Here is a 25,177-nt window from a genome sequence, read left to right as displayed (position 1 = left end):
TGAGATCATGTACAGATTCTGCTCATTTATTTGAATATCCTGAAGTCATGAAGGTCAAATTACTCAATGCTACATTAAAAATAATTACAGTACCATTCAAGCTCTTTCTCATGCAAGCACTACCCACTTAAATTTACTATCAAGAGTATAATGGTTTCCCCACATCTGACCATTTCAGTTAAGAATAATATTTTTATGAATTGTTATTCCTGGGGAGTAGAGTAGAAATTTACTGAGGCTCAGCTACTTAGGAGAATGTAGTTCTATTCTGTGTTACAGCTGTCATCATCCATAACCTAAATAACTCCACTTGTCTGAAGCGTATGTTTAAGACAATGTACATATTAATGAGGGGAAAACAATATTCCTAAAACAACAACAACAACAAGAGAATTGTATAAGGCAGAGAAGTCTTGTCCTGACCAACGTTATTGTAGCTTCCTTAGAAAGCAATGGATTTTCCAGGACAATTCTAAAACGCAGGGGTTTTTTTAATTATTATTTTATGTATATTAGAATTCAGAAAGGTTCTCAATGTTATGGCTGTTCTTATCAAAGCTCTGCATTTTACAATCTATGTATCCAGATGTTCTATTTTGTGAGGAAAAGAAAGCCTTAAGAGCTTTAAAAATGGCCAATAACAAGAGGAAGAATGTATAGAGAGAATCATCATAATGGTTTATATCCCAAGATACCAGCAAAGTCAGAATGCCTAAACTGCCTACAATTCTAAATTGAAAAGTTTACTTTTGCACATAGTAACTGTTGGCATTTAATCTTAGTCTGAACTCTGAATGGAAAAGAAATTCACCACAGGTATCAATGGGAATGAATTGATGTGATCCAACAAACTGATTCTGCAAGGACATAAACAAGTGAGCAATGAATGAAGTCTGAGAGCATTGGTCACCCTCTGCTTTAAAATGTGCACACAAAAAATGCATATTTGAGAAAGACATACCCAGAAAAGAGTATACCCTTGGGAATATTATGAACCAAAACCAGCGTAAGTTAGGGATAGTTCCCATTACAATGCACACATTACAGAAAGCTGAGAACAGCCATATATTAATGGAAACTAGAAGTAATAGCAATCTATGGATTTTGGTGGGTGTTTTTTCAATTCACAAAATACATGATGACAGAACAAAAAGTAGGTAGAAACGTATAACTCAGACTGGATTTAAATGGTTTCACACATCCTAGCTACATCCTTGCCCGTCCATTGTGCTATTTGTTTTCCTAGTAAATAAGATTATGCAAACTCCACAAAAGAAGTAACAACTAGTAAACCAGAGAAATAAAAGAAAAGGAAGCATAGATAAATCCCCTGATACCAGTCACTGTATTTCTTTTTTTTTTTATCCTTGCAAACCATCCTTGTCTCCACCACATGACACCTCATCACTCCCTTTTGTTCTTTAAACTTTGCACTATCACATGGTGAATATCTGATCACCTGTCTATTCAAGGCTTTCTTGGCATTTGCCTTCCTCTCAATCCTCTTCATTCATGATCCTCCCCTTCATTCTCTTATTGGTTTTGCAATTTGGTCCTCACAGAAAGAAAATGTATAAAGTATATTATAAATGTACACACACACAGAGAGAGGGAGGGAGGGAGGGAGGGAGGAAGAGAGAGAGAGAATAAAGAATATTCATACTGACATTAAAGGTCTGTTGGTTACAGATATGAATGTTGTTTTGCATGCAGAAAACATCCTCATTTTTTACTGGTTACTCACTCATATATTCAATTCACATTCATTCAGCACCCATGCACTCTTCACCTTGTCTATTCTCTTTTGTTTGCCCATTTGCCCATACTCTTATACACATCCATTTTTATTTTTCTTGACAAGCATTCATTCCTTGCAACAGTTCACATAGTACCCACTACCTTGGTACTGAGTTCTGCACATAATAAAATGTCTCCATCCATTTTCTCATCTCTAGCAAACATTCTATTGAGGTACACAAATTAATCTACTTGCTGTAGTTTTTCATCATTCATGTATAATTTGCAATGGTTTGCTTCATTTTTCCCTCTCACAGAACTTGAACTTTGATACATTAATTTTCAAATCTATACTCTGTGTCATACACACAATCTGTCCAACATTTTCTGTAAATCCTTTGGCTTTTCAGTGAGCAATACATTTTCTGCATCCAAAACAACATTGATATTCTTAACCAACAGACCTTTAATGTCAGTACAAGCATTATTTATACTGTGTGTGTGTACACACACGAATTATATATTACATATTATATTCACTCACACACACACACACACACACACACTTCATGCATTTTCCATATAAAGGTTACCTGAGGGACTGTCTCACCCCCATTACATCAACCCGTCCCACCCAGGCAGAGACGGCATGTTGTGGATCCCGTCCATGAAAGACTGTTGATTGGCAGGGCCCAGGAAGAGAACCTTCTCTGCCGTGGCCCCCACCCTGTGGAATACTCCTCCCCCAGAGGTGAGGCAGGCCCCCACTCTCCCAGCCTTCCAGAAAGGGGGTGAAAACCTGGCTCTGCCATCTCACTTGGGGTGGGAGGAGGGGTAATCTATCCTGGGGGTGGTTAGTGCCCTGAAGAGGCTCCCATGAATTAAATGAATTTAAATTAAGAACTTTTTAACATCTCTATCTTGGATTTTATATGTTTTATTTAAGAATATTGTTTTTATTGTTTAATTTTTTTTTAATTCCAGTTTTATTGTAAACCACCCAGTCACTCTTTGAGTGAGATGGGCAGTGTCAAAATTCACAATATAAATACATACATACATACATACATACATACATACATACATAGAACCAGAGGACATCAATTTCTTGTCTTACACTCTGCTCAATGTACTATTCACTAAGCACTGAATTTATCACCTGCTTTATTTTTATCATATATGGCTCTGATACTCAGCAACCAATATGCAACTCTATACTTCCATAAATATTTCATTTATGCCTATGTATTTTATTTAAATCAGCAAATGGGCAGTGAGCTTTATCTCACATATCTCACAAAATCTCAAAAGATTTTGGCAAACAATGAGGTGATAACAGTAATGCACATCTCCATTTTGGGGGTAGAAGGAGATGGAGAAGAAGTTTTGTAGATTATAAAGACGTTCTCAATGTATATGATCATCATCTCAGTTTCAGGCACAAGAGGCCACTGAAGAAATGGCTCCTATTGCACAACTAAAAGGTAATGTCTCCCTTGCATAGAGCTTGAATCCTGATGTCTACCTGGACACATCCATGTAGATTTATTGGCAGTGGTTACAGATGTATTTTGCCATTGCCTTCTTCCAGAATGTTTCTTCAACTTCCCATTCTAGCCAACGTCCTGGGATTTCTTGCTAGTCTCCCATCCAAATTCTAATGAGGCCTCTTCCTGCTTAGTTTTTTCAAGATCAGCCAGAAGTCGCCTAAATGCTACCACCTGTTGTGACCCCTTGCACTATTATAAGTGCAAAATCTACAGTTGTTCACAATCACTTACAGTTTTGTAAATATATACTCACTGCTAGAGAGAATCACAGTACCCTGACTTAATCTTCCTTATTGACTTAATTTTTAGTGCTGATATTCTGGGTTCCCTTTTATAAAATTTGGAAAGGGCTAAGGGTAACTTGGTGGCAGAACACTTGCACTTTATCAGAAGGTTTCAGATAAATCCCTGAAATATCCTGCTTAACAGGAATATTTTATAAAATAGCAGGGCTGGCAACATTTTGGAAAGCTGTTCTTTTTAGGAATAGAGGGCTTAATGGACCAATGTTTTGACTCATGAGCCAGATTCAAACATAATTTATGTAAATAGATTACAACTACCAGGGGACTAGCTTTGCACAGTTGATGAAATGTACCATAGTCCTTGAAAATATATGCCAAATGAATGTGTTAGACTTTAAAGGATCATAAAACTCTTTGTTTATAACGGAATGCTTGGAAAGTGGCAGAGATCATACATACCACACACACCCCACCTTAAAAGTCACACGGCTATTTTTAATGTTCTTATTGTTTTTGTCATCACTGTTGAAATGTCTATATTGAAAACAAAATTACTGTTTAAATATTCCAGTTACAAGTCTGTTATAAAGCTAAGCGACTGAAAAATCAAAGTGAACACTCGTGGTTTTCCTTTGGGCTTCCCTTAGAAACAAGGAAAGTTGCTGCAAATGAGGCATGAGGCCAGTGCACCTGCGATTAAGATGCAGAAAAGCAAGAGGATGGAGCATGTCAGAAGACAAGTAGCAAATACGTTTCTGCCTCAAGTACTTGGTAGAATTCAGGTTGAAAGGAGGATGAAAGGCATTTTCTACAAGGTAGTAAGAGCTGGGCCGTGCTTTGGAGCTCATTCAGAAGGACAGTGCTGCAGGGAGTCTTCTGTTGCAGCTGCGTGACCCTGGAAACAAAAGTTTCCGTTTTAATAAGTCTCAAGCAGGTGCTACCTTCGCATTCCCACACACTTCCAAAATGAATCCACAGCATTGTGCAACCCTATTAAAGTACCCTATGACTATTCCAAACCCACACATACTGTGGAAAGGAACAAAAGGATATTGCCTTCCAAGAATTCTACCCAGCTTCCCCAAATACCAGGGAAACATTGCATCTCGAACAATAGCTCCATTCCCATGTTTATGGAGGTGGATAATAATTCACTTGGCATTTTAGCACTAATCTCATACCGTGATCACAGTTCAGCAGCCGAGCTGATTTCAACCAGCTCAGGTGAAGCTCCGGAGCAATGACCAAGCTTCCATTTTGGACCTGATAGTGCTGCAGCTCCGTCGAGCCTAAGCCCAGGGGGTTTCCCACTGGTAGAAACTTCTGCCACATGCAGGCTCCTCATTTTCTGGCTCTTCCCCCAGCCTGGATCTGATAAAATACCATAGTGCTGTAATGTCCTCATACCTTGCAGCTCTCCCCAACTATGGTTTACCTTCTCTCCACCATGAAAGCAAACAGAAAAACAAGGATGGAGACAGAGGCTGGTATTTGCACTCCTGCACTGGGCAGCTAGTGGGAGCATTATCTGGGTCCCTCCAATCTTAGAAAAGCAAACTTAACATAACTCAATTCCCAATACAAATCAAGTTCAGCCTACCTGCTTCCTACACTATTCCTTCTAGAACCTGACATGAAGAGGGAAACTGCCTGATTCTGAACACAATCACAAAAAAAGAGGAAATGAATTACACAAGAGGCCAAAATTTGCACACAATTTCATTTGTAGGTTTGGAAATATTGCCAAGCACTTAAAAGTTAATATAGTACAGCAAATTATATCCAGCCATTGTAGGGAAGAGAGTGAGTAAATGATCTAGTGGATCCTGAATTGAACAGTGATTGTAATACATAGATAACCTTAATCCACCTCTCTGATTCTATGATCTGTGGGATTTTTCAGTGCACCATCCAAGTACTAACTATTGATGAGCAATTCCAGCACCTGCTGTTCCCCCCTTGTTAAGTTTCTTCAAGATTACAAAAGACTTGGATTGGATAGCTCTTTAAACATGGGACCTCTTCAAACAGACTGTCCTCCATAATACTGCACAGACTGCTATCCTAGAGGAATCAAAGTCAGAATCACCAAACTGGATGAATGAACATCGTTCTTGGGTTAGAAAAATCAAACATACATCTGAAAAGAAATAAAACCTAGACATCCCAAAGAGTGAAGTAACTTTAAGTGTGAGAAAATGCAGGTATATAACTATTTGGAAATTTGAGTTTCAAAGAGCTAACTGAAAACTTTTAAGACAAGAATGGCTAATTGCCTGAAATTACTGATAATGGACCAAGCAAATGGAGACAATTATGATGCAAATTGAATGCTTCCAAAATGCCAATTTGTTTTTTGGCCTAAATTAATACTGCATAAGTAGTTTTGATCTTTTACAGTATAAACTGAAAAATGTTAACTGCCAGCCTAAGGCAATCCCATCTAGAAACAGCTTCCAAGTAACACATTATCATTGTTGTCATTATTTCCCCTCCTACTAAGGTTATATATTCCAGTTTTCATACAATAAACAAACTAAATATATTATTGACACTTATTTTTCAGAATGGTAAAAAAAGCAGAGTTGATGTCCAGCAGATAGCATAACCAACTTCTTGGTCTACTAATAACATACGTTAGATTCTTTGTTATCTACCTGAACCACAAGAAATTCTCCAAAGCATGATTCTCACAGAATCACTTTAGCAAGATTTATTAAGAAAGGGATGGGTTTACAAGAATTTCAGCAACTGAACTATACCCCATCTAAAATTCAGTAGATTCCATATTCCAATATATGAACTGATAAAGTGGTGGGTCTCTTCACTGAAACACAGTGAAACACAGGAACCTGCAGCTGGTTATTGACGAACTTATCTCCTGAATCTTTATTACAGAACTGTTATACCATATATGGCTACCTAATGCACTAGTAGCTCATCCAATTAGAGTGAATAGGTTCACACATCATGCTAAGTCACAATTTTGTTAACTCTGAATTGTTGAATAATTGGCTGGATTTGTGCAATATGCTAAGCCATAACTGAACATTATGGCTTACAGTAGAGGGTTGTAACCTCTGTCATCTTGAAGGCTGTACTCCAAAAATGATCAGGGACATGCCCATTTCTTTAGGGTGAAACCAACGTTTGAGGAGATGAAAATGATGCCTTAAGTTTGCAAGGCATGAGGAGACAGTCCTGTTCTTTAACTCCCCTATCCACCATGCAAAAACCCCTCAACATGTTTGGCTCCACCCACTCTACAGAAACTGGGGGCCACAAAAGAGATGTTGGTAGGCTGCACTTTTGGCATCATAACTTTAGAGAGGTGTGTGAACCAGCCTTCCAGGCAAGTTGGGATAACAGAGCTTACACTTCACATCCTTCTGGAATTCTTGGCGCTCTTTAACTTGGTTGTTTGCCTGCAGACATGGGCACTGATGATGATACCTAGCTCGGTAATGAAATGTCTGCAAGCAAACAACCAAGCTCAGAGAGCACCAAGAACTCCACAGTTCAGCCCTGAGCTACCTACATTCTCTTGTATTGGGACTTTATTTCTTGTATGAATGTTGACCGTGTTAAGCTGACACTCCAGCTGGAGGATTGCAAGGTGAGGAAACCATTAAAAGTTCTCCTCTCTCTGTATTAATATAGAAAAATCAACATTCATTCTTCATTAAATAAGACCATAGACTTCAAGTTTAACCATGGCTATTTACCCAGTTTAATTTTACATTATTTTATTCTAATCTAATCTATTTTTACCTGGGGGCTTTTTTACAAGGGTTAATAAAAAGTGGTTTCTTAAAGGACTGAAGAGTTGCTTCTGTCCCTGAGGTTCAGGCTTCCATTCCCAGATCCAAAGCCAAATAACTTTGCTTAACAAGGGATATAAAAGGCTGCCCTTACAGGTGGAGGATCTGGAAGATCTGTTTAAATGATGTACTATCAACTGTCTAATGAAATATGATTTGTAAACATACAATTAAGAACAAAGAACCAATCATAGACAAGAACATTTAAGTGCTTTGTAAAACTCCTCTGAAATAGATTCCCAATGTGTGCAGAGTTACTAACAGATTGCTCAAGCTTCTAAATGTTAAAAACTGCCTGCTTGCTTCCAACCTGTGCCTGGCCAAGGGACTAGTTTTTAGGGACTAATTCCCAGGCTGCAAGGAACTGGGGGCGGGGGGGGGGGGGGAGAGAGAGAGAGCTTGAATGCACTCAGCCATCCACTCCTGCCCAGTGCTGCTCTCCAGGGGTGTCCCCAACAATTTTTCTAAGTGACTACAGGGCGGGGGGGAGGAGAGACTCTGTGTAAGGTGTGGGGGAACTCTCCACAAGGGATTAAGGCTTAATCCCTTCTAGCAAGCATTTTTTTTTCTCCTTAGTCCTGTAGAATCCACTCTAATCTTTGCAGAACCTTTGAAAAAACACAATATAAAGAGTTATTATTGAGAAAGGGCCAACAATTTGGATGGCTGAAACTGACAACATTATGAAACTTTGAGGAATAGTGACTCCATTCAGTCTTGGGTTCAAACCCTGCCTATGCCTCTGGAATCAACTGCTTTCCTTGAGTCATTATCATTTTTATTCTCCCATCTTTTCATTCTGAGGACTAGTAAAGACTCCCAACTTAAATAAAGAAAATGTATAAAGGAAACCATAGTAAATATTAAAACACTGAAATCATTCTAAAATTTATAACATTGGCTCAGCAGATGACTTTTGTTCAACTAATATTTATACTACCCTGACAACTGTTATCTATATTCGTATGAAATAAATTAGTTGTTCTGAAACCCTATCTAAATCTTCAAAGCTGTGATCAACACTTGTAAATAATTATAGAGGGGGCAAATATGTCAGAATTTTGCCAGAGGATCTGAGTGGAGAAGGAAGGGAGGAAGGATTCTGCTGATAAGACTTTATATTCAATAAATAAAATCCCCTACACTGAAAGACTGTTCCTGCAAAGATGGGAGCATTGAATCATGGAATCATATCCTGCTGTATTGCCATTTTTACCAAAACACTCACAATGAGTTACTAACACCTCAGCCCATTTCCAGGTTGGACAGAAGAATTCTACATGTGGCTTCTTTTGGCAGAAGATCCCAAGACAACTCTTTTTGTTGCATAGTTTATATTTGTATCCTGTAGAATTTGTGCACTATTGAAAGTAAAGTAGGCTATGCCTTTTTATTATGCATGCTACATTGTAATCTTTCTTCCTTTCTTTCGGGGTCAGTGACCTGCAATAAAGTTCGACTGGCTGATATTCAATAAATGAAAATTGGCGTTTATTGATAAATATAAAGTTATATTTGCCTTATCTGCCTAAATTATTCTGCTCATACGAAGCCTTCCAGAATTTGACCACGTCACAATCACAGTCATGAAACATTTTTCTTATTCTGTGTGTAAGGGGAAGCAGAAACCACTGTTTGCTGATTGCAACAAAATGGCAAAACCATAAAAACCTGAAAGCAGGAAATCATGAGGGGAGGGGGGAAAGGTTGAGAAAGATCACAAAGAAATAGGTCCTAAATAGCACGTTTGTATTGAATCAAATACAAATACAGGGGACATGGTGGCGCTGCGGGTTAAACCGCTGAGCTTGCTGATCGGAAGGTCGGTGGTTCAAATCCATGTGATGGGGTGAGCTCCTGTTGCTAGTCCCAGCTCCTGCCAACCTAGCAGTTCGAAAACATGCAAATGTGAGTAGATTAATAGATACCGCTTCGGCGGGCAGGTAACGGTGTTCCATTTAGTCATGCCGGCCACATGACCACGGAAGTGTCTATGGACAAACGCCGGCTCTTCGGCTTTGAAACGGAGATGAGCACCGCCCCCTAGAGTCAGACATGACTGGACTTAATGTCAAGGGAAACCTTTACCTTTACCTATTGAATCAAAGCATGGCTTGATATAACATGAGCAAGAATTCTACTGAGGCATTGGAGAGTCAGCATCAACAGAGGGTGACTCAAATTTTAGCTGAGTTCTCACAACATGCTAACTGCACCTCTGGGTTAACAAAACCCGATTGTGTTCGTATCCCATGCTTTAAGATATTTTGAGAAGTCTGAGAAAGAAACCGGGGAAACTCTAGATATATACAACCAACAGACAGGACAAGAGTTTGTTAGTTGGCTACCTCATAAGCAGTAGCTCAGTCTGGGCTGCCAATACTCAGAAAGAAATTCAAAACATTTAAACGGGCTACTCCTAAATGAACTCACCAATAAAAGAGGGGTGGAGGTTCCTCCTACAGTTTCCAAAATTGTGTCCTTTACCTCTCATACTTGCACTAAAGTTCCTTATTGAGGTTGGAGTGATTCTTGCTTCCTTGTACCACAGGGCTTGATACATGCTAAGCCCAAATAAATAAACCATACTATGGCTGAATGTGATGGTCTAGTTCAGTGTTGCTCAACGTCATCAACTTTAAGATGTGTGGACTTCAGCTCCCAGAATTCTACAGCCAGCCTGGTTGGCTGGGGAATTCTGGGAGTTGAAGTCCACACATCTTAAAGTTGATGACATTGAGAAACACTGATCTAGTTCATGTTACATGTAAAGGGTTGGGTTCTCAGAACACTGAGTCACAACTACCTAACACCTACCTAATACAGTGTGAACCCAACCAATGGTTCTGAAAAGGATATTACAACAGCTTGCTTTTTAAATATCTAACAGTTTCCCCAGCCACACGTTGTTTTTGTATTCAAGCACTGCAGCAGAGCAATTATTATTTATTAGGGGATGACATGTACTCATAACAAGGATGTGTTTTCCTCTTCCTCCAGGCACCCTCCCTTGATTTCTTCTTAACTGCTGCTGACAAACAATTCTTCATGTCACGAAGGCGGACACTCCCAATTAGAACTCAAGGGAATAATTCACAGAAAAATGTATGTGACAAGCTTGGCCTTTCATGGCGTTTGTGACTTGTCTGTAAGCGAAGTGGGAACTTCTAAGCTTAATGCATTGAAGACCAGTTGCTTGTTTCTCTCCTAAAAATAATAATGACTTTGAGACAATTTAATGAGAAAGTAGAACAAGAATTCAATATACAAATAGGTAGTGATTTACACTTGACTGGAAACACTATGCTTTTTTTTTCCTTTTAATTCAACCCTTTTTTAAGTGGCTAACTACAACTCATATTCATGCCTTTGGTTTTCTTACCTAGTGTAGAACTTTGAATTTGTCCTTGTTGAAATTCTTGTCAGTTTCTGCCATTGTTCTAGCTTGTCAACGTCCTCATGAATATTGATACTGTTGTCTAGGTGTTTGCCATCTTTCCTTGTCCACAAATTTGATAATCTTATTTTCTAATCCCTCTTTCAAGTAATGCATAACTATGTTGAGCAGCAAAAGGCTTAGAATGGTGCTCAGCAGTGCTCCACCTGATGCTGCCTTTCACACTGATACAGGGCCACTGATATATACTCATTGGGTAGCATGGGTGAATCAGCTCAGTATCCATCAATCAAGCATTGTTTAGGACTTTAAATGTTAAAACCAACATTCTGAATTGTGCCCAGAAAACAAGTAGCAATCAAACCAGTTCTTTCCAATTAGTCATAATATATTGCCAAGAAATTGTACAATTGTGGCAGGGTGTAAATGTGATATATAAATATAATGTCTTGCAGCATTAGCTGACACATTCTGTACCAGCTAAGGTACCAGGCATGCTTCAAGGTTCATTCCATGCTGGGGCAGTAGTCTAGCTATAATGTAGCCATGGATTATGTGATGCAAACTCATCTCTTTCTCAAAAACATTGCCAGCAATTATGAAGTTATTCTCATTTTAAACACATTTTAGAAAGCAGTATTTATGATGGTACTGAAGAACTCAAGACATGCTTTCCATTAATTTGTAGCAGTGTCTTGTATTTTGTATTACACGGCATGATATCACTCAATTAAAATCCATTTTGTCCTGTGGAAATCAGCAAAAGTAGAGAACTTGAAAGGGAAAGAGAATAATGAATGAGAATAATGTTCTTAGGAACTACAGAGGCCAAAAGTTAAGTAGGCTTATGCATTCCCTAAAAATATAGATCTCTCTGACACTGGTTTATTTACAAAAAGGTGCATGCTTCCTCCGGTGATTAAATTAAAGGGAGTTACTCCTGGAGAAATGCCAACACAAGCAAATGCCTGCTTGACTGCCAAAACTGAACCAGCTAGTCTACCAGGATATGACTAAAAAATGGCAGAAAAATAGCCCAATTCAAAGAATTCCTTTCTCTGAAATTAGCTAGTCAGAACATCACAACAGCATTCTTAATGGTGGTTTTTGGTTGTGTATTTGTCATGCATAGAACAGCTTTTGTTAAGCAGAGTTTAAAAACCTAGTAGCAAAAACCTCTGCCCACACTGGTTTCCTTTAAATGTTCAGGATTAATCTACTGATTCCTTCATCGTTTTCTAATTTGAATCAAGTTTCAGAACCACTAAATCTTTTCACATCTCAAGAAACTACCGAAAATATACATTAAAAATCTGGACTAACATATCACCAATTTTAGTTTGAAGGAGCTGTTAAAACTGGAATTAATGCTTGGAAGAATAAATGTGCAAAAAGAGCTTTAGCAAATTCTAAAGTTAGAATGTCGTTTTCTTATAGGGAAGAAAAATCCAGGCCAGTCGAGCATAAATTGAAGCACTCCAGTCAATTAATGCACTGATATACATGTGTTGTTCATGTTAATTCTTAAGATGGTTCAGTTGCACCTTTTCAATGATAAGCTGAAATAACTGTATTATCTCAACTCTTGCAGCTATTTTACAAACAAGTGTAAAGAATATGTTTAAAGAATATTTCTATTTAAAATACAATTTGAATGACTAAAAGACAACATAAGTGAAATGATGAAATTGGTGCTATTCTCGAATGCTACATATTTTCTTCCTTTAATACATCTAGATTTCAATTCCCTCACCTCACTTCAATGCTACTGATATTATGTGATGCAAACTGACATTTTTACAACTTTAATTCCACATAGCACACAACCTCCACATCGTTTTCAGGTCTACCTATATAAAATACATATTAAAAAAGTAATAATCCAGCAAAATGTTAAAGGAAGGGAAGAAGCTAATTTTCAGGTAGAGAAAGTAAAATTGTGGATCCAGAATATTGCAATACTACTCTGATATCCCTACAAAACAATAAATCATATATTTTCACATACAGAAGGCTAAATCATGCACACTGACAGTTAAAATTGTTTAATGCATTTCATATATCAAGCTCAATGGTGAACAGCGAAATACTAAATCAGACTCACATTTTTTTAAAAATCCAAGCTCTGCCCGCGCTCATCAAAATTGCAAACAAACGAACTCCCCTAGGCTTGATTTTGTTCCACAATTGCAGGCCTTCCTTCTGTTCTTCCTCCCTTGTCTATTTAGATTCTAAATTTACTGGACCTACTAGGAGACCAGTTTCAGGGCCTTGACTGTGGAGGATCTGAGATCAGGCATTTGACTTCTCATCCTGCAAACTATTGACCACAGCGTAGAAAATGAAACTGAACATTTAGATCACACTTTAGGATGTTAATGGGAATTTCTCTGTACCTTTGTACCTACTGTACGATACTGAGAAAGCCTTCCTCAGACAGGATTGTTGATTACAGATGCATGCTTATGTCACAAGGATTGTGCTTTCAATTGACAGACATAAGCATGAGAATTATTGTTATAAAGACTATTAATGTTTTTATATTCTACTGTTCTCCCACATGAAACTCAAGCTGATGCACATCAATTTATTTATTATCATGCATATAGCATTTTTGTTCCATTCATCAGCCAGAAAATGGCTTTCATACAGTCATGGTGGTAAGAGGCAGGGACATTCAATCCCTGTCCAAAGGTTTGCTATCCAAAGGATGTGACACAGAAGGAAAAAGAGAGGGGAAGAGAAAAGGAAGGAAGTTCAAGTATCAGTCTTAAAAGTTAACTACTAGTTCCTATAACAACTATTTGGATATATTGTACCTCAGGGAGAGGTCTTTGTTCTGATAAATTAGCACAGTTTCCCTCGAAATCCTGGAGCCAACATACTTATTGTCAGACTTTTCCCCAAGTGGTACTGAAAACAGAAGGCATTCAAACAGTGATTCTAGAGCACAGCTATCACTGAAAAGCCAGTTTTATTGAGAACACTAGAACCACCACTGGGGGAGAAACCCAGTAACCGCAGGTTATAAGGTGCAAACCATATGTACTGTATAGCAGAACCAAAGTTCAAATTAAAATTTTAAAAAGTCTCCTCTCCCTCTGGTTGCAGAGTGGACTAAATGCTTCTGAATTTGGACACAGCTGTGTCCATGGAACAGGTCAAAAAAATCAAGTTGGCAGTCACGACTTGCACAATTGAAGCCCCACCCGTCGTTTACACGTGTCAACACTGCACGTATGTGCAAAGGGGTTAGCTTCAATTGTGCTGTCTGACTGCCAGCCTTTTTTTGACACACTCGTCCAGACATCCCTGCTTCGGTGGGAAGAATGGCTGATACCGGTATACTTTTATGGTATTGAGTCAGTTTGGTCTCAAGTCTCTGATTCTTGCCTTGACTGATTTAGCCCTTATATTTACTCTCAATGGATTGGGGTGTGTGTACACACACACACACACACACACATATACATACATACATTTGGGCTTCTATTTTCTCTTACAAAATGAACAACGTATTATCACCTGGAGCAGCCCTCTCCAATCTGGTGCCTTCCAGATGTACAGAAATTCTGCTTCCAGCAGTCCCATCAACTGTGGATTCTGGGTATTATACTCCAACATATCTGTAGGGGAAGGCTGAGAAGTCTGAACTTACAAAGCATTTCTCCAGCTGGGAGAAAGAAAATTCAAACTGAGACTGCAAAGCAATTTCTCACATTAAAGGGAAATGAAAAGTAAATACAGTCTGGACAGATAAACAAAGAGATCCTTATCGAGAGCTGCAAGGGAAGGAAGAAGTTTTATCTGCCACGCTTTCGTGCTGACAAAATCATTCACCATACAGCCAAGCAGAAATCCACACTGCTGGCTAACACAACAGAGGAACCAAACAAATAATACATAGATAGATAGATAGATAGATGATAGATGATAGATGATAGATGATAGACAGACAGACAGACAGACTGCAATTTTTTAGAAAAATTTGATTTATGGAAACGAGGAGGAGGTTGAATTTCCAGGAACCTTTTGCAACCAATTATTTGTATATGTGAATGCAACTTTTTCCCTCTCCTCTCTGACTTTTGGGAAGGTAGATGTCATTTTGAATGGAAGGTTTGCACTGAAGGCTCCCCAGATAGCTCAGGGAAAAGAAACAGCTGTGCTCCAGTCTTGGTTTGTTATCTGCTTCAACTCTCCCTTGATGAGACAGCACCACAGGGTGGAACCACAGATGATTTCTTTCTCTGCCCCACCTACTCCATCCTCCTAGTCTCAAGGGAATGACATATGCGCACTGGAGGAAAACAACAAGAACAGCTTGCTGTGGGTGGTCTATCTCCTCCCCTCACTCCCCCTCTTCCCCCAACTGGCGTGAGACAATTGGCTCAGGCAAATGTCTCACTGTAGATTCATATGGCCATCCAAGTCACAGAATTTTGCATGCAATTGCTAATAGCAAAATAGAGAAAGGTTTGCAGTAATCCCACCCTACTAGCAACTGGTCAAGATATCTCAAGGCTAACAAAAATCCAATGGTAATTTAAAACGGTCAGCCATTCATCTGTAAACCCAGAATGTGGCTTTCAGAATCTGAGGGATCTGAATATGTTTAGCTTTGAAGAACAGACAACCAAGGGGAAGGGGTTTCCTACCCAGAGGAAGGCCACAATCTGTTCTCTACTGAGTCCAGGCCATACAGTAATGAGTTTAAGTTACAGGAAAGCAGAATCAAGCTGAATGGGGTAGTGGTTAGAGTGTTGAATTATCCTTTAGAAAACCAGATTCAACTACCCACTCAGTTGGGACATCTCAGCTTAACCTGTTTCATCAGGTGATTCTGAGGACATACTGAACAGGAGTATCGTGAAGGCAATCTTCCGTTCTCCGAGAAAAGGTGGCGTTTTAATGAAATGCTATTGCTTTGGACCTCTAAAAATCAAGAGATGAACATTCTCATGTAATAATTTAAGATTTCCTTGAAGAAGAGAAAGAACATTGCCCTAATGTTTTCATTCTCAAATTACATGAGGTTGACTGGATTATTTATTATTCAAGAAAATTCATTTATCATTTAACCACTTGGTGGTTTTGAGATAGGGGCAACATCTAAGTTTGCTATAAATATGGGGTTGGATCTGTATTCATCCTAGGTAACTCCCAATGAATTCAACTCTAAGTAGGAAATCTTTTTCAGAATTGTCATCACCCACCCATAATTAATAGATAAGGCAGACTGTATATTCTTATACCATTCTATACATTTTAAAAGTTAGCCTACATAATTATATAAAATCTGGTAGCTTTGTGATGGCAAGGGAACCAGAATTATATTCACTGTATTTAACAGCCATTCTTGGAAACAAACAAATTGGTTCACAGACGGTGCAACTGTGGCTCCCCGTCACAGAATGACAAGCCATCTTATCTGCCAAATTGCTCATTAGTTTTGGCAATTTTCACCTGCGCCTCCAGATGATATATTTCAGCAGGGAATAAACCTCAGTTTCCTCAGCCCATCTTCTACATCATGCTTTCCAGTTCTTCTCCAAAGCATACAGAAATCCATTTATCCCCCCAAAAGCAGATGTAGCACAGTTTGTGTGCACGGGTGGGGGCTCGGGACTCTAGCTCTTCCTAAACAAAATGCTGCAGCAAGAAGTTCGACAGAAGTAATAATAACAACAACCACAACCACAACCACAACCAAATAGAAGCTTCAGCAGAAACAGGTAGGAAGGAAGGTGGTTATGTTCTGTACACAAACATACAATAAACAAACATACAGTATGGTTTGTGTGATCTCAGTAGAGAAGATCACAAAGACCTGGTTGCCCAGTATTAATCTTGCTTCATTGTAAAGAACTAATCTATGAACACTGCAGAGAATGTATGCTTGTATGTTTTGTGCATGGGGGGAATACAGCTCCAGATGAATATTACTTTCTCAGCTGGAGCTGATCTAGCTAACCTTCTCTGTCTAGGGAAGGTGGTTCAATTTATACACAAATACAAAAGAAAAAAAAGGAAGGGTAACATGGCAACTTGAACAAAAGAAGATGAAAATCTCAGCAAATCATTCAACCTTAGTCTAATATGCTTAGACAGCGCAGCAGAACAGAGCTTGTGTTGTTACCTTTCCGATGTGTACGAACAGCAGGATAAAATGTAGATTTTACCACCTGAGCTCCTTTGGCCAATAACGCAACCCATTTGATATTTGGAAAAGGCGTGTTCAAAGAAAAAAATAAAATAAAATTACAAAGCACCAAAGGAGAAAAGAGAAATATCTACAACCACCACCAAACAATTTCAAATGGAATACTGTTTTTCACTTTGTGGAAGGAAAATATTCACAACCAACCCTACAATTAGCTGGAAAATTACAATAATTACAGCAATTTTGCATCCCATCTCCAATCTAATTAATAGATATATAATCCTGTCAACATGTAATAATCAGAATCTGAAACTACCCTGATACTAGATGCATTTTATGAGCCAAATAGAACAGTAAGAAGGTGATTATTTGAAATATGGAGAAAACCACTTGTATGCCATGCTTCCTAAGTTGACAGGGACACTCAGTAGGGATATTCCATTTTAAAAGTAGATTTAAATCAGGTATTTCAAATCAGTTTGCTGCAACACTGCTAGTACGGTTTCAATTATCCATATGGTAGAGCATCCTGAAGAACAAAGTTTGTCCGCAAAGAAAGGAATTCTTTTAATTGGTACACAAAACATTGCCTTTGATTTTCTAGGGAATCTGTGCAAAAATATTTCACATACTTTTTCTCTAGGCACCACCTACAAATATAATATGCATATGTTACATTTTTCCAACATATGATTTTAGGCAAGCAGGCCAAGTTGGAAAATAGCTAAAGAAGGTGAAGACATAAGCCAGTGACATTTTAAGGTAGCAATTTAGAAAAACCTTCTCTATCCTGCTAACTATCCCCCCCATGTTAATTCTTAGCAATATTTATTTTTTGATTTGATTTGATTTGATTTCTATAGCCGCCCATCTCAGCAATGGCCACACTGGTTGGGGAATTCTGGGAGTTGAAGTCCAAACTCTGGAGAGTACCCAGGCTAAGGAAGGTTAGTGGTACCACAACAAATGTTCAAGCTTCTGCTACAACCAGAATCAAACACGCTCTACGTCTTGAAAAACAAATGCATCAATTCATTCAGTGCCGCAAACAAAATCATTGCTGGCTTTTTCTCATCACATATAGTTCAAGATGCAAAACCTCAGGACACTGTACAGTTCCCAAAATCCATTCAAAAGTTGCCTCCAAATAGTACATATTTACTGTGGCAAAAGGAGAGCAGTCATATTAAACTTTTGTTAAACTGAAATGCCGATCACATTAAAGTTTGGTCTAGTGGTTAAGGCAACAGGCTAGAAACCAGGAGTCTGTGAGTTCTAGTTCCGCCTTAGGCATGAAATCCGGCTGGGTGACCCTGGGCCAGTCACTCTCTCTCAGCCCAACTCACCTCACAGGGTTGTGGTTGTGGGGAAAAGAGGAGGAAGAAGGAGTATTAGGTATGTTCACCCCCTTGAGTTATTTATAAGAATACTGAAGGCAGGATAGAAAATAAATAAAATAAAATAAAGCAAATTTGATTTTTGTCTTGGCTCCACGTATTGGCTGGAAAATGGCCCTGGTGCTGACCTTGGAGACCACATGTAGGCCTTAAAAAGCATACAAGTTCCTTCTTATATTTAACATAACATTTCTCAGTTAACACTTGGAGAAGCTAACAGAGTACATGTGTGCGTATTTAGTACTAGACAAGGAAGTTACATCCTTTGAAATCCTTTGCAACGTTGAAAGCAGGATACAGATTTGCTCCATCCTTTCTCAATCATTTTTCCTGTGGTATTTCTGGAGGGTGATGGAGATCTAATAATTAATTTCATTTTCTCACCTCACTGGTTCACGGGGAATTATCAACTGAACTTGCTCCCTCATGATAAGCTGCGAATGCTTCTGAGCTGACAAGGTTATTCAGTAACAGAATGTCAGACTCAGTTCGCCTGCTAGGTTTCAGAAAGCCACAAGAAAAATGAGCACGCAAGGGTGAAACCCTGCAACACAAGGCTGCATTACTCTACTTCATAAACAGGGCAAAGGAAATGAGGAAAAAATTAGGCAGGAAAGGGTAACAGAAATCCAGAAATATTGATGACATCCACAATGGCACTTCAGGTCATTCTTTGTTTTGCCTTCCGCCAATTCCTAACATGTTCTGAAATAAAGCCAGTTTCCTTCTATCTGTCAGCAGGACATCAGAACAATTAAATACACTGCGCATGGAATGCAGCAAGAGGAATATGAATGGACTAATAGGACTAAAGTGGACTACCATTTTCAGCGACAACTCTGGTTACAATAATGCTTACAGTAATGTGCCCTCCATTCCCCCTGGCTATAGCAGGTTCAGATGTTCAGATAAGGGAAATACAGCTGGGGAAGTATAGAGGAGATGATCCTGCCGTTCTGAAAAAGCGGTTGACTGGAAAAGTTATATGAACTCAGTACATCAGCAGGCGATGTGCAACTAGAAGATAATAAAGAAGGGATGGAGATAAAAAGAGGGAGGGAGAGAGAAAGAGAAAGGACACTGTGGCATTCACACCAATGGTGAAGCACAAAGCACTTATTATTCTAAAGCCAGTTATTTTTATCTTTTTCATCTTTATTTTTCAGGTCAAAAGTGCAATTCCAGAATTACAAACAAGGAAAATAATGTTGCAAATGTTTCTTGCTTGGTTATTCCAGAACTGGAGATACAAAAGACAAGATAATGATGGATGAATTTTTCAGTACTGTTTTTTCCCCAATTTCTCATTCTTCCTATCTTAAATCCATTCCACATCAATTTGTCCAAAAAGAAAAAAAACCCACCAAAAAAGTATACAAGAAACCCTATATTTTTTCCTGCATTTGTAGCAATATATACATTTTTATACACAAATGGCTGATGACAGAGAGTCCTCAGTTACCCACAGCAATTGGGACCAAAATTTCTGTCACTGAGTGACCCGGCCATAAAGTGTGACATCACATGACTGTGCCACTTAGCAACGGAAATTCCAGTTGCCATTGTTAAGTGAATCGCCACAGGTCATTAAGTGCAGATGTCACATGGTCGTCATTTGCGACCTCCTGCCAGTTTCCCCATTGACTTTGCTTGTAAGAAGCCAGCAAGGAAGGTTGCAAATGGTGATCAAGTGACCACAGGATGCTGTGATAGCCAGAACTTCCAAGACCAGTCGTAAGTACCACTTGTTTAGCGCTATCATAAATTTGAATGGTCGCTGAACGAGGGGTCGCTAGGTGGGCACCATCTGTATATGCATTTTTGTAAACTGTTTTCCTTAATATGCAATTTAGGAATTTTTCCTGAATATACTGTATCTACTCATGTATGTATGCATGTAACCATCCATCTGCACCTTTTTCTCAAACACACACAGTTTTTTATTCGCATTTTTGGAGGCAGCCCTGTAAAATTCTTTGAAGTTCAAAACCAAAGAATTGTTCACAATGCACTCCTTTAAGGGAATTGAGAACTGGATTTTCATTCTCTATCACCCATCCAACCAAGTTTATTTTTGTTAAAGAAGAACACAGCTGCAGTATTAAAAGAAAAAAAATGGATCAAGCTCTTTACTTGGCTACTTCCAACATTTACTCTATTGCTGCACTTTAATTAGCTTTTGACAAAGACACATATGAATTGTATCCCCAGCAGCATGAGAGTAACAGAGGTTGGCATCCTAGTAAATGAAGATAAAATGTGCAAAGGCATAGAGAGATTTTACTCACTTGTGCGAAGAACTGAAGGTGTGACTTCAATTTCACTCGTTGCTTGGTAAGGCTGGAACGCGGATCCTGCATTTGTGCCCAGTTCGCTGCCAAAGATCTCAGGACTCTGAGTGCCAGTGGAGCTGGCACTGGTGCCATCTCCTCCATGGTGTGGGTCTTGCTCATCAAATACAGCCACAAGCTACAAAAAACAAATTGATTTATAATTAGAAGGGGAGAGATCCTGCAATTCCATCATCATCATTCCTACATCAAACAAGGAAGGATATTTTATTAACAGGACTGATAAACTGCATAAGAACATGTGCTACAGAACCATGATGTGATGCTCATATTCAGTCATGAGAAACTTCTTCCACATTAAAATTCTGGATTACCCTGTAAATTGAATAATCTGAAGTTCACAGGACAACTCTGAGCACAGATCACTCCCCCCCCCCCACACACATCCCAAGTCATATATAGCACATATTAAAAATTAAAAGGTAAAACCCGGTTTCTATTTTTTAAATAAGACCCACCATTCACTACATAAGGAATGCTGCTGTTTAGATTATTCCACTATTTCTACAAATATTAATTATGTCATTGAAAGTATTCTAATACTACTCTGTAGGTGAAAATAAACTTATTCAGCTAGAAACCAGACACAAAGAGGTTAAAAAGTCTTGCCAGATTTGAAATGGGGGTTCTTTTCAAGTCAAATATTTGGTCACATTCTTACCACTGCCAGATGATAAATATGATAGCTGAAACAGTGATGCATATTTAAAAAATGGAAATGTTATAGACATTTTTAAAAACAGTTTCTGTCACCCTCGTTTTCTGAAGAGGAGAAAACAGGGGCTTCGGCAAAGTTGAAATACAAGCAATACAATTTAATACTAGATGGAAAACCTGCAGTGCAATCCTACATTTGCCTATTTAATAATAAATCCCACTGGAATCACTGGGACTAACTTGCAGGAAAATGTTTATGGAACTGCATCTTAACTGTGCTAATTTTTAAACATGAATTGTCTTATGCATAAATTCAGCATATTCAATCAAATTGAGCAGTGTAATATTGGAATGTAAAAGTATAAATGCCCTATTTATGTTCAATTATTAATTACAATAATTACAAATACAGTCACTATTAAATATGAAATGGCAAAACTTGGAGGTACCAATGTACATATGAATTCTTTTGAAAATGTGAAAAACAATGTGGGAAGGAAGAGGAAAAAAAGTGCAAACCCAAAGAAAGGTCCATTATCTGGGATTAGAAACTGTGACTGGTAACTAAGCACCTTATACTTCACAGCAGAGAAAATACTTCAGTGCATGCACCTGGAAATTACAGGGGACACTGGATATAATTCCAAATGACTCCTGAATCTTTAGGAAAACTAAAGGTGAGGTAAGAAATAGCCATACCTGAGCATTACCATGCAGAAATGGAAAGAATTCTTCTATTACAGCAGAGAAAAGCACTTAAAAATTAGCACCACATTATTATTGTTATGGTTGATTGCACCATCAGCCAGATGTTCAGACTGGATTTGGCATTTTGGTCCACCTACCAAGTCCTTCCCAAGGACCTGAAATAGGCAGATGTTGTTTAATAAGATTAAAGGTATGATTGCAGGATGTTAGCTGTTCCAAGTAAAGCTGCCTTTTGCAACTGACTGGTGGTATTATTATTATTATTATTATTATTATTATTATTATTATTATTATTATGGCTGGGCAGGTGTTACAGGAGACAGGTGTTCCCTCAGCAATAAACATGGAAATTGACTTATATACTCAATTCTTAATGGCATACAGAGATCTGAATTGCCTGCTAAGACCAAAGGTAGGTCTTTGGGGTTCACCATTTCCCAGAAAAAATTTTTGAATTTTCAGCTACCCTAGCCAAAGATATACAGGTTCATTAATTCTACCTTCCCTTCTCCCCATCCTCCACCCCTGAACTGACCAGGGGCTCATTATCAGTTGTTGTTGATGCAGCTGCCTTCTGTAATTGAACACACATGCATACAGGAATGAATAAATAATCAGTGTCTTCAGGAATGGACTCATTCAGGTTAAGAGTTTACTTAGCTGAAAAGTGATCAAAGACTGACTTCTGAATAAAGGTACACAAAAGAGATTGTACGTATTGTCACATTTTAATGTTTTACTGTTGTACATAGTTTTACTTTGATGTGATACTCCTAGAAGCATTGCAGAGGGAGATCCAAAATCAAAAGGAGGAGGAATTTCCTTCCCACGAGAGCAGGAACAACCTGCCTCCTGGAATTAGAAGGGGGGGGGGGTCCATCATTGGAGGCTTTCAAGCAAGCCATTGATCTGTGATAGGATGAGGATTCCTGCCCTGAACAGGGGGTTGGACCAGAAGACCTCCAACTTCCCCTCCAACCCTATGATTCTAGAAGATTAGGAGGACATGACTTACAAACCATGTAATGCAATGTATGTACAGGTAGTCCTCAGGTAAGGACCTTTTGTTCAGTGACCATTTGAAGTTAAGACGGTGCTGAACAAGGAGAATTGTGACCAGTCCTCAAAGTTGCAGCCATTGCAGCGTCCCCATGGTCACGTGATGGCGAGTCAGGTGCTTGGCAACCAGCTCACAATTATGATAGTTGCAGTGTCCCATTTGCAACATTCCCTGCTGGCTTCCGACAAGCAAAGTACATGAAGAAGCCAGCAGGAGATTACAAATTGTGATCGTGTGACCTCCACTTAATGACTGTGTGGGATTCACTTAACAACCGCAACTGAAACTCATGTCATAAATTGGCACAGTCACATGTTACGCTTTATGACCATGTCACTTAGCGAAAGTTTCCAATCCCAATTATCGTCATTAACCGAGGACTACCTCTATAAATCACTAAGTATTTAAGTAGCTTATCCCAAATTTAACTGAATTATATGCACTCCATTTACTAACTGCAATCCTGAAAATGCTAACACAAATAAAGCATAATCTGAGCCATTGGTTGCATTTGTGTGAAACAGCAAGCTGACTGAGAATGTTAGCTTATTATAACAGGCAGGCTTACTGGCACATGTTTCCCCAATTGCTTCTCATAGAGCAGAGGTGATTATAGAATCAAGAACTTGTAGTCACAAAGTGTCTATGTGTCTAAGCCACAACTCAGTCTCATAGCTACTCCAGGCAGAGAAACCGATCTTTGTGAAAATTCTACACATTCTAGTTCAGCCTTCTCAAAGCAGATTCCTCCCAAAATCTTAGGACTACAAATACCAGATTTCTCAGTAAGGACGGTGCTAGAAGCACGCATGTAAATTTGCACTGTGCTGTTTGATCCAAAAAGTGTAAAACCAGATGGTAGCAGAGGTGGTGGTGGACTTTGCATAGAAAGCTGTGCACCTAATCCACAACAAAAGTGCTACCAAATATCTATAACAGTATTTTAATACAGCCTGAAAATATCAGCTCATTAACCAATTCCAAGGAGAGATATTGATATGAGATCCTTATACAAAAAAGCATAAGGAACTGCACTAATAAGAAACACAGATTCCTGTAACTATAGCTTAATTGGGGGTTATTTTATTCTATGTTGACACTGTTAGCCACCCAGAGGCTCCAGGAACAGATAGCATATGAGCAAAGCAAGGCAAAGTAAATAAACAAACAAACAAATAATGATAGGTCCTGTAACCGCAGCTTAATTGTATCATAATGTAAGCCCTTTAAATGTGTTCTTGCTATCACACAATATGAGTGTTGCAAATGCTTTATAGCTGAGAATTCCTAAAATCTGTGACGAATTATTAGAATTCGGTTTAACTCCTTATGACTGCTGTAATAATATAAGACACTACAGATAGAATTACAGATAGTGCTTGAGCATCATATTAATCCTCTTTAAACTATGGTCTTACATTAACTGATTATAGTTGGGACCTTGCTGGCAAGCTGTGCATCTGACATTATGACCACAGATACACCCTCTGTCCTAATGTCCAAATATTCAATACACATTTTTGCAAACCAAGAGAACTTTTATATTTGAGCCATCTGCACAAAGGCGTCCTTGTTAACAAAGTTTGTGATGAATATATACAGTAAATGTCAGGAGACAGGACATGCTGGTTAGCATGATGTTTGAAAAAAGGTCAAATGTCACAGAACCACTTCCATACCAATTCAGTGTTTGACCATCACTCGGCACTATTAACGTGTTGAATGGAAAGAGCAGAGGAAAGTTAAGAGATACTAAGCCAACTTCTCCAACTATGTGTTTTCCATGGTCTGGATGACAAATCTCACCATCTCCATTTCTAAAATTCAATTTCATTCTCTACCTCAAAATAATATAGATCAGGGAAACTAAAGCCCAAACTGCCAGTAGCTTGGAAGAGCAACTGTCATGAGTAAGGATGGTGAGCAGGGGGCTCCCACCCAGACTGTCAAGCGCATGCGTAGCACTGAGGAACTGTTCAGCCATTCAAAGAGACACAGATCGGGACCGCCTTAACCCTTGGGGGTTATATGGCTGGGTTTTTCCCACGCTTCCTCAGTTTGTTAGGATTCTTGTTAAGTACTACTAATAAA

The 25,177-nt window shown here is 38.7% G+C and overlaps 1 protein-coding gene across 8 annotated transcripts in view; it reads right to left on the bottom strand.

Annotated features, from left to right (window-relative positions):
• PARD3 (par-3 family cell polarity regulator) overlaps nt 1–25,177 on the bottom strand; it is a 581,236-nt gene that overhangs the window by 332,532 nt on the left and 223,527 nt on the right. For all 8 annotated transcript variants that reach the window (XM_063303447.1, XM_063303448.1, XM_063303444.1 and 5 more), the window contains exon 3: nt 20,599–20,779. In XM_063303447.1, the coding sequence (XP_063159517.1) occupies nt 20,599–20,779 (181 nt within the window). The remainder of the gene's footprint in view (nt 1–20,598; nt 20,780–25,177) is intronic.

The sequence above is a fragment of the Candoia aspera genome, chromosome 4 (genome assembly GCF_035149785.1).
Source record: "Candoia aspera isolate rCanAsp1 chromosome 4, rCanAsp1.hap2, whole genome shotgun sequence".
In the NCBI taxonomy this organism is placed as follows: domain Eukaryota; kingdom Metazoa; phylum Chordata; class Lepidosauria; order Squamata; family Boidae; genus Candoia; species Candoia aspera.
Note: the sequence above shows the minus strand (reverse complement) of the source record. Positions and strands in the feature narration are given on the sequence as shown.